The 17,925-nt window shown below is 40.7% G+C and overlaps 1 protein-coding gene across 3 annotated transcripts in view; it reads right to left on the reverse strand.

The window, feature by feature from the left end:
• Positions 1 to 17,925, reverse strand: part of NIPAL2 (NIPA like domain containing 2) — a 93,322-nt gene that overhangs the window by 9,183 nt on the left and 66,214 nt on the right. For 2 of the 3 annotated variants that reach the window (XM_070383021.1, XM_070383023.1), the window contains exons 6-8: positions 10,353 to 10,449; positions 3,444 to 3,579; positions 1,430 to 1,518 (exon numbers count right to left, since the gene is read on the reverse strand). In XM_070383021.1, coding sequence (XP_070239122.1) covers positions 1,430 to 1,518; positions 3,444 to 3,579; positions 10,353 to 10,449 — 322 coding nt within the window. The remainder of the gene's footprint in view (positions 1 to 1,429; positions 1,519 to 3,443; positions 3,580 to 10,352; positions 10,450 to 17,925) is intronic. The other variant, XM_070383022.1, reaches the window with a different exon arrangement.

A 17,925-nucleotide genomic window follows, 5' to 3' on the forward strand; every position in this document is an offset into this window, starting at 1 on the left:
ACAAGACTGCCGCAACACTTTAGCCATGTCAGCATTGCTTATTGTAATAAAAAGAACAAAACAAAAGCTTTACTAATTTAGCAGACAAAATATGGCATCTCATTTTAATTTTAAGCTATACTTTTTGATGGAGGCAAAGAGAAGAAGTAAGTCAAGAAGCTTCACCTCCATTCCATACTTGAGTAACATCAGATGAACTGTTATCACTCCTGAAAGTTCCAGCTCCCCTGACTCATCGATTGTGTGAGTGTGTGCTAAGTACTCATAGGTGTGCTAAGTATTCAGATTCTGCCCTGTTGATCCTCTCGCAAAACTTTTCTTTCAGGGGAACTATATGTTTTACAGATCTTTAGCACAGTAATTTTAACTATTATGCTGTATGTCATGCTTCTAACTGGTTTTGGCCTTGCTTTTTTCCTTTATCAATAATTCTAGAGCACATAAATATACAGTCTTTTGTTACTTTCTTTTGTCAAAAATGCAAAAAAAAGTAGATGTCTTCAGATATAACCTGTCTCTTTAAAAGTAAGGTTCAATTTTGGGAAATGAAAAGTTAATTACATTTTAAAATTTCCTATTGGCAGGAACCCTGTTTGCCATGAAATAAAAAGGACATATCCATTAGGTAAAAATAATCCCTCCAAAATACATAAATTTTGCATGGGGAAATGAAGTCCCAATACAACCAGGTAGAAAATACAGCCAATAAGCTAAAGAACTAGGGCATACCAGTACCAAACTTAGGAGTGGCATACCTGAATCTACTGTAGTTTTGTTTGGACCAGTTTTGGACTTATGTTTTTGTAATAGTGTTGCGTCTGATATATTTAGACATTTCTATGGACATTCTTATCCGTAGAAAGAAAAGAAGTGCAATAGTAGAAAAACAGAGGCCATCACTGCAAAGGCAGTAGTTCCTATTCTCATCTGTCTGGCCTTCTGTGCAACACTGGATTCCCTTTAGGACCCCACTCTCTGATTCAGGCGGTGAGGGCCAGGGAGAGGAGAGTCACGGAGACAGGACACAAGAGGACCCTTCTGCTGCTCTGATTATCAGAAGGACTGACAGAGAAGACTCTACAAAGCAGGACTAAGATGAGCATCTTGAATTCACAGGGAGGCTAATTTCAGCCCCAATACAAGGTAATACTTCTAATGATTAGAGCTCTCCAAATAATTCGAGTGATTAGAACCGGGACTGAACTGCCTCTGGGGGGCAGAGAGCTCTGGGGAACATTCACGCAAAGCAGGATAACCTCTCCTAGAGGATGCTGTGGAAGAAAGTCAGACACGGGTGGTGGCTAGGAGGATTTGGGCTATTTATCCCTTCTAACCAAAGATTCTTTGATTTCCTTATTACTCTGAGTGAGACTTCATTTACCCTTGTTGTAGGGGTAGAGTCACCTAAGCGTAGAAAGCCCAAACTCACCTGCGATAATGGCACTGATGGTGAAGAAAATATGGTTAACAGGCACCACCGTCGCTGTGTTGTAGAGTTTTGTGGCTTGATTCAGGAGCCTAGAGCAGAAGACACATACTGAAGCTCTGTCTTTACGAGACGCTCAACAATAAGTTAACAATGAGAAATGCATGTTCTTTAGCTGCGACTACAAAGGGAAAGGAAGTGCAGTGAAAGGGCATTTCCAATCAGCAGTCATAGCTCACATGCATCTGATGTATGAGATCAGATGTCAGGTTTTACGGTCTGTTTAAACCAACAACAGTAACAATGAAAAGCAATTAATCATCTTTGGAGGCCACAGAAGTTTGAGTTGGAAGCGATTCAAGCTGCTGGACCGGTATCACACTGCGGCTGATTCATTAGGATAGACCCTAGAATCTGTTAAATATCATATCTGGGGAATGGTCTAGCTATCCCTTGACATGCCACGTGCCAAGAGAGAAGATGGAGAAGCAAAGCAATGTTTAAGGTTTCAAAAACAATGCTCAGCCCTCCAGCTGCAGAGCACATGTGGGAGCTTGGCTTCCCACTCTGGTTGCCAACAGGGTTCAGGTTCCCACAATGGCATGCTGTGGCCTTGCCAGGGACTAGACCTTTTCCAAAGCAGTGCACCAGACTGGTATCACCTGGACGCTCAAAACAGCACTAATGCTTAGGTCGTATTCTAGAGCAACTGGGAGATAAAATTTGTGGGTAGAACCCAAGTGCTCCTTTGTGCGTGCGTGTGTGTATACACGCATGCAGGAATACACACACATGCATGTATACAGGCATGTAAGTATATACATACATGTACAAACAAACCTCCTTGGTAATATAAGTGTAATGGGCAGGCAGGGCTGAGAACCACAGTTGCACAGTTCTACTGTGGTCATACAGTTCTAGTGTAAAAGTTGTGGGGACTGAAACAAGGAGGCAGGAATGTACTTTACCTTCAATTGTGTTTGGCTTTTAAATTCATGAAGCAAGAGTTTCAAGCTAAGGATGCTAATCACTCAATTCTGAAAGCTATTATAACAGTACTGATTAATTCAGAAGAAGGGAGATGAAGCAAATAGCAAGACGCAAGTATTAGAAACACACTTGATCTTATAAACAAACAAAAGAAACAGTTTGTTTATGACATACAAAACAGTGACGTGACATTGGATTTCTCCAGTAACACATTCCTTGTAACAGGGTCCATAGTCAACCCATAACAATTAGACTTGATTTCCAGCACCTAAGGCAGGAACCACTCTCTTCAAGGTTTGGGCTCTGATTTCCCGGCTGGTGCGCTTGCATAGCACTTTAGAGTAAACAAAAAACTTAGCGGGTAGACTCAGGAGAATCGAGCAGCTGAAGGCAAAATCACAATGTGAAATGGGTGGGAAGTAATTGGAGCCGATGGAGGTGAGGGAAGAGAAGAGCAGAAATTAGAAATGTTCCATGTTGCCACTGTGAGGCCCCAAGAGAAACATAAAACAATCATTCTGCAATCCCATGGGTGCAAAGAAAATTCTGGCTAAAGATGCAAAGTTTTGGAGAAAGGATTTCCCTCCCAGCCAAACGTCTGGTTTTGTCCATCTCTGGGCAATTAATGAGCATGAGCTAAGAGATGAAGGTGAAGGGTTCATGTATTTTCCATATTTAGAATGAAATCCTCGATGTGGACCTGCCCCTTTGATTTATTGCTAATGACAACCTGTGTACGATGGATATTAATTACAAGCAGAAGAGCATCAGGAAAGTATCAAAGTGCACTTGGCTGGATTAGGGCCACACTTTAGAACTCACAAAATGTGGAGGCAATGCTTTGCAAAAACTTATTATTGGATGTGAAGGATAAAGCCAGGCACATTGGCTGAGGATAAGCTTAGACCCCTCACCCTTAGAAATCAGTTGCAGCTAATTTTAATTATCATCTGAAGCCAATATGAATTACTGCTCAGAGAAGCACAGGAATGTTGAAAGATCAGTGAGTGTGCAGGAGCTAACTTACTTGACTTGGAAAACACAAGATGCGATCATGATGATACACATGATATAGAAGATGGGATAAGTTAGTTGCATTTTATCCGTCACAGAAAAAGTGATCATGCCTGAGACGGCTTTTACGGAAATAACAGTCACCGAGGCTGCAAAAGAAAACACAAAACACAAATAAAAATCATAGTTGAGAGAGAATTGCAAATAAGTATCTTAAATTTATATGGTAGAGTAGTAAATACTCCTGGTATGCTTTAAGAATGAAGACTGCTGTGAGAGGTGTAGGGAGGAATGAGAGGCAGGCCAAGCAGTAACCTTGTTGCTCAAGCTCTGCTGGGCTTTCCATTTGCTTAAATCAACGTGCTTCTTATCTTTGGAGCAAGATGCTTATTTTCCAGCTCTCACTGTTGAAAGGATGCTGTGGAGGTTATAATTACTAGTAGACAGAAAGGAGAAAAACAATGAAGGGAGGAGATAAGAAAAGGCAGACTGCCCATGTGATGTTAATGGGAAAATAACCACTAAACTATACTGAAAAGACTTGAAGGCAAATAGATGAGAAGACTGGAAAGTGAAAAGCAACTCACTCAGTGAGTTTATTAAGAGCTGTACTAAAGTCCAGACGTGAGCTCTTTTATTAAACTTTCTCTTTATTTTTTAACTGGAAGATAATTGCTTTACAATGTTGTATTGTATTCACTGTACAACAATGCTTGTTGAGCCCTTTTGCTAGTAAAGGCTTAGAAGTTTCACTAAAAATATTTTTTGATAGACAGACACACAGTACAGCACAGAGCTGAGTATTCATTTCTCAGAGTCAATCAGAAGTCTAAGATTTACATAAGCAGTGTCTATTTATTTTCTATGTTGAAGAGAAACCTATCTCTATGAGACCATAGGTTCCAAATATCAATAAAGAAAAAGTGACTTGCTAAGGTTCTGTCAATATGATAGCAAGGAAGCATTTTCTGGAAACATAGTTTTTCTGCAGGAAGAAGACAGTGTTCTCTTTTTGTCTTCAGTTCAGTTCAGTTCAGTCGCTCAGTCGTGTCCGACTCTTTGTGACCCCATGAATCGCAGCACGCCAGGCCTCCCTGTCCATCGCCAACTCCCGGAGTTCACTCAAACTCATGTCCATCGATCCGATGATGCCATCCAGCCATCTCATCCTCTGTCGTCCCCTTCTCCTCCTTCCCCCAATCCCTCCCAACATCAGAGTCTTTTCCAGTCAACTCTTTGCATGAGGTGGCCAAAGTACTGGAGTTTCAGCTTTAGCATCAGTCCTTCCAATGAATACCCAGGACTGATTTCCTTTAGGATGGACCAGTTGGATCTCTTTGCAGTCCAAGGGACTCTCAAGAGTCTTCTCCAACACCACAGTTCAAAAGCATCAATTCTTCGGTGCCCAGCTTTCTTCACAGTACAACTCTCACATCCATACATGACCACTGGAAAAACCATAGCCTTGACTAGATGGACTTTTGTTGGCAAAGTAATGTCTCTGCTTTTGAATATGCTATCTAGGTTGGTCATAACTTTCCTTCCAAGGAGTAAGCATCTTTTAATTTCATGGCTGCAATCACCGTCTGCAGTGATTTTGGAGCCCAAAAAAATAACATCTGACACTGTTTCCACTGTTTCCCCATCTATTTGCCATGAAGTGATGGGACCAGATGCCATGATCTTAGTTTTCTGAATGTTGAGCTTTAAGCCAACTTTTTCACTCTCCTCTTTCACTTTCATCAAGAGGCTTTTGAGTTCCTCTTCACTTTCTGCCATAAGGGTGGTGTCATCTGCATATCTGAGGTTATTGATATTTCTCCAAGCTTTTGTCTTAGGTCCCTTGAAATTACTGTTGCATATAATTCTACAATTTAGCTGAAACCCACAGAAAGTTGAAAATAATTTTTATCTGATATCAAATATCTGTAAGTCAAAGGCAATGTGAAGAAGAAATACTACCTTTGATTTACTTGGTCATAATATATCTGAGCTTTATTCCTTTTAGCTCTTGAAAAGTATATGTGTGTGTGTGTGTGTGTGTGTGTGTGTGAGTGTGAGTGTCTGTGTGTACAGTGTTTAAAATAACAGGTGGTGGCCAACTAGAAAAAGCCTAATTTTAAAAATACTAAAACTATACTTTGACTTGAAGGGTACTAGGGCATACTTCCAAATCAGGCATTTTCTCTCTGTTAAAAGTCATAATTAACATAAGAGACCAGGTGATAAATTCTAAAAATAAACCCTCTACCTAAACAAACAGGCCCTTACAGCTGGGCCCCTCTTCACCTTAAACATTTTCAACTGAATCATTTTACATATTTTCTATAGATTATGAAAATAGTCATACTTTAGCTAATCCAGAAATTTACAATATCTATAGACATGTATGCCACTTGACAGTTTCAGTTTATAAGGTTAGCTCTTGAGGGACTTAGATTTCCTCTTAAACACTTGGCTTGAAACTAGAGCGTGATGTGGTGAGGGGTTTGTGGTCCGAAGAGCCAGGTTTCCCAAACAGATCATTAACTGCGAAAGAGTTGAACACACTGTTCCTTCCTCTCAGAACCTTAGAATTGTAAAGGCCACCTAATTCAATCACCATCTGATGTTAAATTATACTTAAATACAAAACAAAAACAAAACTAGAATTCTTTAGCAAAACCAACTATCAGTTGCTAGAGTTAATCATTATATTTTCAAAGCATGCACCATCACCCCCTGATTAATCACTGTTTATTGTAACTCTCCAAGTTATTTCTAGGCTGGTGTTGAGTTCTAAATGAGAGAGGGGGGTGGCTGGGGAGCATGGTTAATGAGGATGGGTGGGAATACCGAATTGTAGTGCAGTATCATTCTAATGCTGTAGATATAAAAATAGGAAGTACTTACATCTGCACAGAAAAAAACCCGAAGAAACGACATCAAGATACTATCAATGATTATCTCTAGGCACTAGGATTATGAATAAACTTTAAACTCATTTTTTCAAACTATAAAGGTATACACGCTCATTCAAAAAGAAATGGAAAATACAGAGAAGTCTAGAAAGAAAAATAAAAATCACCTGCCATCTCAGCAGTCATCCTCAAATCATTCTTAACATTTGAGACTTGTAATTATTTTTCTATTGCTAAGCACAGATATATCATAACATGTGAACCATACAATATATATTACTTAGGAACCTGTTTTCCATTGCCATTAAGTATTTTCTACGCCAGTAAATATTCTTCTAACACACGATTTGTACAAATGTATACTATATTTTGGTAATTCCGTGTGCGTGGATATTTAGATTGTATCCCTTTTTTTTGGTATTAAAAATGAAGCTGTGATGAATATCCTTGAATACAAATCTTTGTATATCATTCTTCCAGTATCTGTAGGAAAACACTTAAAGGGCAACAATTACTGTTCTTCTGAAATCTATTGGCAAACTATCTTCTACAGGGGAACAGACAGACTTCCTTCATGTCATGCTACAGTGCTCAACTACATGGATTTTTATGTTTTACATGAAAACATTTTATATTTTCTTGGTGTCTTTCTCTGTTTTCTTAATTCTTAACAACAGATGTGTATTACTTTCATCATTACAACAGTTCCATTTTTTGCCCGACATTATACTGAGCCATGTTTAAAAGTCAGCCTTCTCAGTTTATTCCTAGTTTTTCACCAGAACCGATTCTTGGGCTTATTTACCTGTCCATTGCTTTCCTGTCTTCTATTTCGTTAACGTTTACCTTTACTTTTATTAATTGATCTTTTCTGCTGGCCTCAGCTTTATTTCAGGGCTTTCTCCCTGACTTCTTACTAACTTATTTATTTAATTATTGGCTGCGCTGGCTCTCTGTTGCTCTTCTCAGGCTTTCTCCAGCTGTGGCCAGTGGAGGCTATTTTGTAGTTGCGTCATATTGCAGTGGCTTCTTTTGTTGTAGCGCCTGGGCTCCAGGCACGTGGGCGTCAGAAGTTGTGCACGTGGGCTCAGCAGTTGTGACTTGATGGCTTTGCTGCTGCTGCTGCTAAGTCGCTTCAGTCGTGTCCGACTCTGTGCGACCCCATAGACGGCAGCCCACCAGACTCCCCCGTCCCTGGGATTCTCCAGGCAAGAACACTGGAGTGGGTTGCCATTTCCTTCTCCAATGCATGAAAGTGAAAAAATTAAGTGAAGTCACTCAGTCGTGTCTGACTCTTAGTCACCCCATGGACTGCAGCCTACCAGGCTCCTCCATCCATGGGATTCTCCAGGCAAGTAGTACTGGAGTGGGGTGCCATTGGGCTTAATAGTTGTGGTTCACGGGTTTAGTTGCCTCACGACATGTGGGATCTTCCCTGACCAGGGATTGAACCAGCACCCCCTGCTTTGCAAGGAGAATGCCAAACCACTGGGCCACCAGGGAAGCCCTCCCCTGATTTCTTGAGTTGAGTGCTTAACAGACTTACATTTAAAGCAATGAATCTCCTTCTGAATACAGCATTAGTCATAAACTATAGGTTTAATATTGTTTTCACAATAATTTAAGAAATAAATGTTGTAATGAAATTGAGGTTTCTGCTTCAGCCCAGCTGCAGTTTAAGTGTAGTGTTTAACATTCCCAGGCGGTATTGCTTTACTGGTTTCTATTTTTGTTATTATTTTCGGCTTTTCTTTCACTGTGATCTGAAAATGTGGTCTGTACTATTTCAACTTCCTGGAATTTATCAAAAATGTCTTTGTGGCCAATTATAAGATCAGCTTTTGTAAATGTTACACAGGCACTTGAAAGAAGGTATATTCTCTGCTTTCTGGATTTGGAGTTCAACAATAGAACTGCCAGATCAAAATTAAGCATTCAGTTTCTCTAATTTTACATATTTTTCTGTCTACTTATTTCCATGAGCTAAGAGTAATATTCTACTTATATTTCTGTTAATGTACTTTCTGAAATAGCTGCTGCCCAGTCTACTGAAGGCCTCAGTCCCCTAAGGCCTCCCCTTCTAAGTTCCAGTTCTACCCTGATTGGGCTTCCCAGGCAGCTCAGAGGGTAGAGAATCCTCCTGCAATTTAGGAGACGTGGATTTGATCCCTGGGTCAGGAAGATCCCCACAGAGGAGGACATGGCAACCTACTCCAGTGTTCTTGCCTGGAGAATTCCATGGACAGAGGAGCCTGGCGGGCTACAGTCCACAGAGTCACACAGCCAGACGTGACTGAGTACGCTTGCACCAAGAGGGTGCCTCCAGGATCCTCCACTGCACTTAACGCTTCTGCCTTGATTTTAACTTATATGGTAATCTCACAACCTTCTGCTTTCTTTTACTTTCAATCTGAGTTACCTTGCTTTAGATGAAATTATATATGAAGTCAAAATATTTCACAACCAGCAAGGGCCAATCAGGATGCTATTTCAATAATCCTTATGGAGCTGAACCAGAGCAAACAGGCTGAATCCAATTTGAGAATCGTTTTCAAAATCAATAGTGGAATTTTTCTGAAGTCCAATTTGGAACTCTTTCTTTTTCACTTGGTAAACTTAGCCCATTTATCTTTATGATCAAAGCTGATATATATGGTCTTAATTCTGTTATCTTACTTTGTTTTTTCAAGAAGATTTAAAATTCCCTTTATTTTCAATATTTTCTGGGTAGTGTACATCTTCTCAGTTTGCTTTTGTTCTCCCTGTCTGGTAATTTGGAAGAAAACAAAGTTTCTTTTCTGTTCTTTTGATCAACTGCATACTTGAATGTGTTCTAGAGTAAATTTGTTTCTATATAGTAACTACCACAAATGCAAATCTTCCAATTCAAAGTCAGGGCAAACAACACAGGATGGATGGGTCATCTTATTGGCAAAGAAGAGGCAAAGGGAGGATTATAAATAAAAATCTTTAAAAAGGGAATTTCCCAAATTATTAGTGAGATTTCCTAGTGTTGAGATATTTTATATATATATATATATAGAGAGAGAGAGAGAGAGAGAGACAGAGACAGAGACAGAGACAGAGAGACAGACAGACAGACAGAGATGGAGGAGTGGGGAAGGAAAATAGGTTTTAAAATATAGAGAGGGCTTACGTAGGCATCAGTTTTCAAATCTTATAAGGTATATCTGGAAAAAAGGAAATGGGTAGGTAAATGAGTGAGAGAAATGTTGTATTTAAGAAAATCACTGACTTGCCTGGTGGTCCAGTGGTTAAGAATCTGCCTTCCGATGCAGGGGACATGGGTTTGATTCCCTGGTTGGGGAATAAGATCCCACACACCGTGGGGCAACTAAGCCCATGGGCCTCAACTGCTGAGCTTGCAGGCATCAGCTAGACAACCCACATGTTCTGAGCCTGCATACCACAATGAAAAGTCCCGCATGCCTCAACTAAGACCTGATGCAGCCAAAAATAAATAAATAAGAACAAAAAAAATCATACTGCTCACATTTGTGTTTCATATTAGCCATGTTTTAAAATTTTCTTAAAAAATGTAAACAGGATAGGCTTTGATAGTTCATTTCTGATATAAAAGTTTCAATTGGGTTGATTCAGTTGTTTCTTTAATTATTTACTGCCAAAAAAAAAAAAAAACACCCTCAAATTGTCAGAGAGTAAAGAGAATTATCAAGAAATAAAATTCCTTTGCTGCTGCTAAGTCGCTTCGGTCGTGCCCGACTCTGTGCGACCCCATAGACGGTAGCCCACCAGGCTGCCCGTCCCTGGGATTCTCCAGGCAAGAACTCCTTTAATATACTAAAAAAAATAAACACATATCCATTGTAGCAATGGACATGCAAAGTATAATTGGCATAACTGGGAGTTTCTTTCTACAGATCAGAATTCAAAAGTAGAAACAATGAGAAAAAACAGAATGCTCAAATATTTCTCCTCTAAACTCCTTTATGACTTAGCATGGCTAGATTAGAGAATTAGAAAATAAGACATATCCTTACCTAGGAGTGCCACCAGGGTTAGCAGTATCACAATATGTTTCATTCCTTTTCTTTTATGGAAATACAGGAGAATGCAGAAAACTAATATTTCTAAAATCTAGAAAGGGAAATAGGAAGAGTAAAGTTTAAATTATTCTACACAAAGTCTTCAGAATGCCACTTTTTGATTTTGCAATGAGTATCATATGAGGGTTGAGGGTGACTAGAGTTCCCAAGGACAATTCTAAATACATGAGAACAACATAAGGAGCCTCAGCCATCCAGACTCAAGAGTTCTACCACCACCTACAGGGCAATGACACCCAGCTCTAGATCTCCAGTTCTCCCTGCAACTCCAGTCTCATTTACCCAGGCATCGACCAGACATTCCCACGGGCATGTTCAACAGCCATATCATATGAATATGGGCAACACTTAACACTCTTTGAGGGGAGGGGCTGTACCATGGGGCTTGTAGGATCTTAGTTCCCTGACCAGGGATGGAACCCATATACCGTGCGGTAGAAGTGCGGAATCTTAACCACTGGACTGCCAGAGAAATCCCAACACTTAACTCTTTTTTTCCCCCTCTCCATCAACAAGGTTGAATTGTTATGGCTCATTCCAGTGATAACAAAAATAAAGAATCAATGGTACAACATTTAGAAGACTATTTTTTTGTGTGTGGTTTTGGAAACAAATTTTTTTTTCTTTTTAAATATATTTAATTTATTTATTTGGCTGTGTGGGGTCTTAGTTGCAGCATGCTGGATCTTTCATTGCATCAAGTGGGGTCTAGATCCCTGACCAGGGATTGAACTCTGCCCCCTATACTAAGCGCAGAATCTCAGCCACTGGACCACCAGGGAAGCCCCTGGAAACACAGTTTGACTCTTGTTATAAAAATAATATACCACTATCTGTAATACTTTACTTATGCCCAAGGTAGCTGATAGGATGGAAACCAGGACTCAATACACATTTTCTTCACTGGTTTGGGTAACACTTAATTCATGATCGCCTAGCTTCTCTGCCTGTTCCTACTGGGCCCCTACCCCCTTAGGAGGTGCCCTGTTGCACAAGCTGAAAAGTCCTCTCTTTCCCTCCCTCCCCCCACCCTCTCTGACTGTTGCAACAGCTTCTACTTTGTCTTTGACTTGACTCCTGTCTCTTAATCATCCAGCCATTGAGCAACTAGAGGAGTCATTTAAAAATGCAATTTGGATAATGAACTATTTCATTCATAGAGACTCATTACTTGTCTGATATACATATTAGGTATTTACAGTACTATGACAAGTACCACTGTGCCCTCTACCCAACCTGAGACGAGAACCCATCAATCTCCGTGAAGTCTTCCCTTCACAGCTGCTCTCCCCTTCTGTGGCCTCCCCAGGAACCACTATATTGAATTTTGTGTTTACCATTCATTTTCTTTAATTATGTTTCTATGCATTCCCAAATGATACCATTTATTTTTACACATTTGTTCTTTATACAAGTGGAGTCATATACTTGCCTTTGCTCATTTGCTTTTTTTTTCCCACTGTGTATTATAAGATTCATCCAGGATGATACATGTAGTAAAAATATAAATTAGACCTAGTCATTCCTTTGCTTAAGACTCCTGGGACCTCATCATCGGGTATGGCTGGCTCATGGATGGTCCACCTGCAGTAGCTACAACAGCTTCCCCACCGCCCCACTTCGGTTCTTTGTGGTTCTCAGGCTGCTCCTGCCTTTGGGCCTTTGCACTGACAGTTTGCCCTGCCTGGAATGCGCTTTCCCTGAGCTTTTGTTTGCACAATGATTCCTAGTCACTCAGACCCTTGGAGAGGTCTTCCTAGATCATTCTGTTCTAACAGAGTCACCTAGTCATCCTTTCACAACCTCGACTTCAGGTGGCAACTGTAGAGTGTCTTAACCATGACCTGTCCATGTGTTTGTTTCTTGTCTGTCTCCACCAGCACATCAGCTCTGTAAGAACAGGAACCTTTTCTGCCTCCAGTGCCTGGCACTCAGTTGGTCACTCAATAAGTATTTTTGGAATTAATGAGTCAATTATACATCAAATTTATTATCAACAGTTTGCCAAAAAACAGACCAAATGTCTAATAAACTGAGTATTCAATAAGTATTAATTGACTGAATGTCTAAAATTTTCCTTCCTTTAAGAAAACGAGTATAATTTTGAACCCTCAATTTTATTTTTTAGTTTTTTTTTTCTTTTTTGAGGTCCTTAAGATAATCCAAAAGTTGTCTGAGAAAACCTTACAAACACCTGAGAAAAGAAGAGAAGTGAAAGGCAAAGAAGAGATGGAAAGATATACCCAAGTGAATGCAGAGTTCCAGAGAGTAGCAAGGAGAGAGAAGAAAGACTTCTTAAGTGAACAATGCAAAGAAATAGAGGAAAACAATAGAATGGGAAGGACTAGAGATCTCTTCAAGAAAACTAGAGATACCAAGGGAGCAATGCAAGGATGGCACAATAAAGACAGAAATGGCAAAGACCTAACAGAAGAAGAGGAGATTAAGAAGAGGGGGCAAGAATACACAGAACTATACAAAAAAGATCTGAATTACCCAGATAGGCATGATGGTGTGGTCACTCACCTAGAGCCAGACATCCTGGAGTGTGAAGTCAAGTGGGCCTTAGGAAGCATTACTATGAACAAAGCTAGTGGAGGTGATAGAATTCCAGCTGAACTATTCCTTAAAGATGATGCTGTTAAAGTGCTGCACTCGATACATCAGGAACTTTGGAAAACACAGCAGTGGCCACAAGACTGGAAAAAGGTCAGTTTTCATTCTAATCCCAAAGAAGGCCAATGCCAAAGAATGTTCAAACTACCATACAATTGCACTCATTCCACATGCTAGAAAGGTAATGGTCAAAATCCTTCAAGCTAAGTTTCAGCAATAAGTGAATGAAGAACTTCCAGATGTACAAGCTGGATTTAGAAAAGGCAGAGGAACCAGAAATTAAATTGCCATCATCCATTGGGTCATAAAGAAAGCAAGGGAATTCTAGAAAAACATCTTCCTTCACTGACTATGCTAAAGCCTTTGACTGTGTGGATCACAACAAACTATGGAAAATTTTTTAAAGAGATGGGACTACCAGACCACCTTACCTGTCTTCTTAGAAACCTGTATATACATCAAGAAGTAACAGAACCAGACATGGAACAATGGACTGGTTCAAAATTGGGAAAGAAGTCCATCAAGGCTGAATATTGTCATCCTGCTTATTTAACTTATATGCAGAGTACATCATATGAAATGCCAGACTGGGTGAATCACAAGCTGGAATCAAGACTGCCAGGAGAAATATCAACAACCTCAGATATGCAGATGATACCACTCTAATGGGAAAAACTTGAAGAGGAGCTAAATAGCCTCTTGAGGAAGTTGAAAGAGGAGAGTGAAAAAACTGGCTTAAAACTCAACATTCAAAAAGCTAAGATCATGGCATCCTGTCCCATCATTTCATGGCAAATAGATGGGGAAAAAGTGGAAACAGTGACAGACTTTTATTTTCTCAGGCTCCAAAATCACTGCGAATGGTGACCGTTCCTTGGAAGGAAAGCTATGATAAAACTAGGCAGTATATTAAAAAGCAGAGACATCACTTTGCCGACAAAGGTGCTTACAGTCAAAGCTATGGTTTTTCCAGTAGTCATGTACAAGTATGAGAGTCGGGTCATAAAGAAGGCTGAGCACTGAAGAATTGATGCTTTTGAACTGTGGTGCTGAGAAGACTCTTGGGAGTCCCTTGGACAACAAGGAGATCAAACCAGTCAATCCTAAAGGAAATCAATCCTGAATATTCATTGGGAGGATTGATGTTGAAGCTCCAATAGTTTGGCCACCTGATGCGAAGAGCTGACTCAGTGAAAAGACAGTGAGGCTGGGAAAGATTGAGAGCAGGAGGAGAAGGGGGTGACAGAGAATGAGATGGTTGGATGGCATCACTGACACAATTTGAGCAAACTCAGGGAGATAGTGAAGGACAGGGAAACCTGGTGTGCTGCAGTCCATGAGGTCACGAAGAGTCAGATATGACTTAGCGACTGATCAACCACAACAAGATACCTGAAGCAAAGCTCTTTTCTTTCTCCCAAAGAGACAGTATCTCTGGACTGAAATTATAAATATGAATGTTTACATTGGACACGTAAAAATATCAGCACTAGTTTTTTTTTTTTTTTCTTAAAAATGATGAGAGTTGGGTGCCAGGAGCCGGTGAGGCATTCCACTCGTGACAAAGGTCATGAGGAAGGAGGCTCGGCATACGCAAAGGCGGGATCGAGCCTCGGGAGTCCCCCCGGATATTCTCGAGCATCTACCCCCCAAAACCAGAGTCTGCCTACTTTATTGCTTTGTGCTCTCACCTCTGACTTTACTGGGGGCTGTCCCCCACCACCATCTCGCTCTCTCTGTCAAAGAGTTAACTTACAGCTCCAATTAATAAAGTTCCTGGGCAATTAAGAGTGTTTAAATCCAAACCCCTCAGATAGCTCTCTAACTCGCCTGACAAGTTTACCCGGACTCCTACAGCTATGCATACGATTGTTTACAGTCTCCCAGCCTCGAGGGGCATGGGAAGCTTAAGATATTCAAATAGCTTAGAGCCTCTCAGAGAGTTAGAAACTGTCAGATTAAAACTAGTAAAAGATTTCATTGATGAACCAATGCTTGTTGCCAAGTTTTCACATCCCCTGTATTGTATCCTTGAATATGTATTAATTAATATAGTTGGTATGTAGAAAAAATAAGTAGTGGCCTTAGTGTTAGCGACTTTATATCCTTAAGGTAATAAATTCTTTCCTTTGTTGTAAACCCATTACACATCCGCCTTATAGGAATGCAATTTTATCTAACACCTTCGGAAGATGGTGCCAAACCTTAAAATAATTAGAGAAAACAAGTCTTTGTCAAGAGTCATAAAATGTTAATAGGCCTTCTGGCCAGAAGATGATGTAAATCACCTAAACCATTTGTATACGATAAATTTGCAGGAAAGAAACCCTGGTTTTGATAAGGATCAAAGACTGCTGACTTGGCATCCCCTATTATCCTCTATGTGTAACTTAGGGTATAAAAACCCCCCGTTGAAAATAAAGCTACGGGCCTTGCTCACCAAAGCTTGGTCTCCCCATGTCATTCTCCTCCTCAATTTCCAGCTGAGTCTCCATCTGGAGCGCGAAGGTCCTCTGCGACCATTTATTTGCCTGGGCTTCTAAGACCCACTAGAGAAGGTGTCTAAGGTGGGGCACCTTCCGCTATTCAAGAGGGTGCCTGCGGCCTCCGTGGTCAGAGCTAACCTGGTGTCACAGGTTATATTGATTTTCCGCGTAAACCAAGCTACTCAGCCTCTTTTCTCCACTGAATTTTCCTACTGAGCTATCCTCATTCTATTACTCTTTATATCTTTAATGAATATTTAAATAAATAGGTCGCTGAAGCCGTCTCTCCTTCTAATACCCTGGATCAGCCGGGGCTGGACCCCGGCAGTTGGGGATTTCACTACTTTCAGGATTGCATTTTACTCATGGAGTCTTTTCTAAATAAACACAAATGTCTCTTGTTCCAACTCAAGGTTTCACCCATTGCTTTGTTTCTCCCTTTAATCCTCTGTGGGTATGGAAAGCAGCAGGATCATATCTTTCTCACTTAAAACCTTTTCATCTAATACGGAAGATTAACTCATCCCTTAGTCTTGTCTTTTTCCTGGCAAATGAAACCAATTATTTTAACTTTTTCTTATAGGACTTATTTGCCAGACCTTTAATTTAATCAGGTTGTGCTACAAAATCTTTTCAACTCTTATCTCTTCACCTTCCCGAAAGCTGCCATGAAAACCGAAACATCCCTCTCAGCTTGGTCTCCCCTCAACCAGAGGAGTCCATTTCTCACGTGACGCAGTTACAGACAGCTCCCAGCAGCCTTTGGGATCATGGTATTTGTGGCTGGAGGGAAGGCAGCCATTCCTACACCAAGGCATAGAGCATGTTAGCTCAACCTGTTAGCATGCCGATTATTTTTTTGCGGGGGATTTTGGTAGCTATCAGTTTAAAAAATCACATGTGACTTTTTTTGCAAACTTCATCTCTATGATTTCAGATCAATAAAATATGAGTTTCTGTTATTCACAGAATGACTGTTATTTGCCCCTGGGTTCTGTCCTGTGGCAAGAGATCACAGAGCTCCCAGGAGTAAGATATCCAAGCCGCATGAGTTAATGTTAATTTTTTTCTTAGTAACATTTTCCCTCCTCTCTGAACAAAAATTCAGTATTAAAGAAGCTGTGACTTCTGCAGGTTGCTGCAACCCAGAAGAAGCAGCTTTGCTCACTGCTATCTCAGAGGCCAGAAGTAATAACAGCACAGGGTGCACGCTCTCCACATGCTTTACTTGTACAAATTCATTTAATTCTCACAACCGTCTCAGAAGGTGGGTGCTACTATTATCCTCATTTTACAGATAAGGATACCAAGGCTCAGAGGGGTTTCCACTGGTAGGTAGGGTAATGTCCCACCCCATCTCAAGATGTCCATGCCCTGGTCTCTGGAACTTGTGTGCATGTTATATTACACAGCAAAGGGGCTTCCCAGACATGATTAAGGCTATGGACCTTGAGATGCAGAGATTATCCTGGATTGTCCAAGTGGGCCCAGAGTAGTCACAAGGGTCCTTAAAAGCAGAGAACCTTCCCAGCTGCGGTCAGAGAGAGATGTAACATGAGAAAGACCCAAGTCAAGGAATGCTGGCCGCCTCTAGAAGTTGGAAAAGGCAAGGAAACAGATTCTTCCCCAGGGGCGCTAGCAAGGAATACAGCTCTGCCAATATCTTGATTTTAGTCCATGAGACCCATGTTGAATCTCTGACTTTCAAAACTGTTAAGAAAATAAAATCGCATTGTTTTAAGCCACTAAATTGTGTGACAGTTGGTTATAGGAAACATAGGAAACTAATTCAGGTTTGGGTACTTGAAGTCTTTCCAGAGGAACAAAATCTTCAGGATGAGTTTTCTGAATTGATTCTGGGTTTTCTGGATTCATTCTCTAATTGAATTTAAAGGCACTCCTCACCCTGTTTTCGGCAGAGGATGAGGTGGTTAGCTAACATCACCAACTCAACGGACATGAATTTGAGCAAACTCTGGGAGGATAGTGAAGGACAGAGGAGTCTGGTGTGCTGCAATCCATGGGGTCACAAAGAGTAGATACAACTTAACGACTCAACAACAACAATAACAATCACTTTGTTTTCAGTGGCAAAAAGAGCACTGGCAGTCCATGGGATGGTGTGACAAGAGAGATACACAACATTTCACCACTGGAAACCCCACTCCCAGTACCAAATTCCGAGCCTGCAGTCATCTCATCTTCTCAAGTTCTCTCTGAAAGTGTAGCTTTTGATATAGTGTCCTTGTCCAAAAGAAATGGGCTCTGCAAAGATTCTCTCTAAAGCCCAGTCTGGAAAAAGGTCTGATGCTTGGAGGTCAGCCTGTATCGATTCTGCATGGAGAGGTGGGTGGGGAATGAATTGGAGCGTGTACCCCAGAAGTGGTCCACCTGGTTTTGAATTC

The sequence above is a fragment of the Bos mutus genome, chromosome 14 (genome assembly GCF_027580195.1).
Source record: "Bos mutus isolate GX-2022 chromosome 14, NWIPB_WYAK_1.1, whole genome shotgun sequence".
Taxonomy (NCBI): domain Eukaryota; kingdom Metazoa; phylum Chordata; class Mammalia; order Artiodactyla; family Bovidae; genus Bos; species Bos mutus.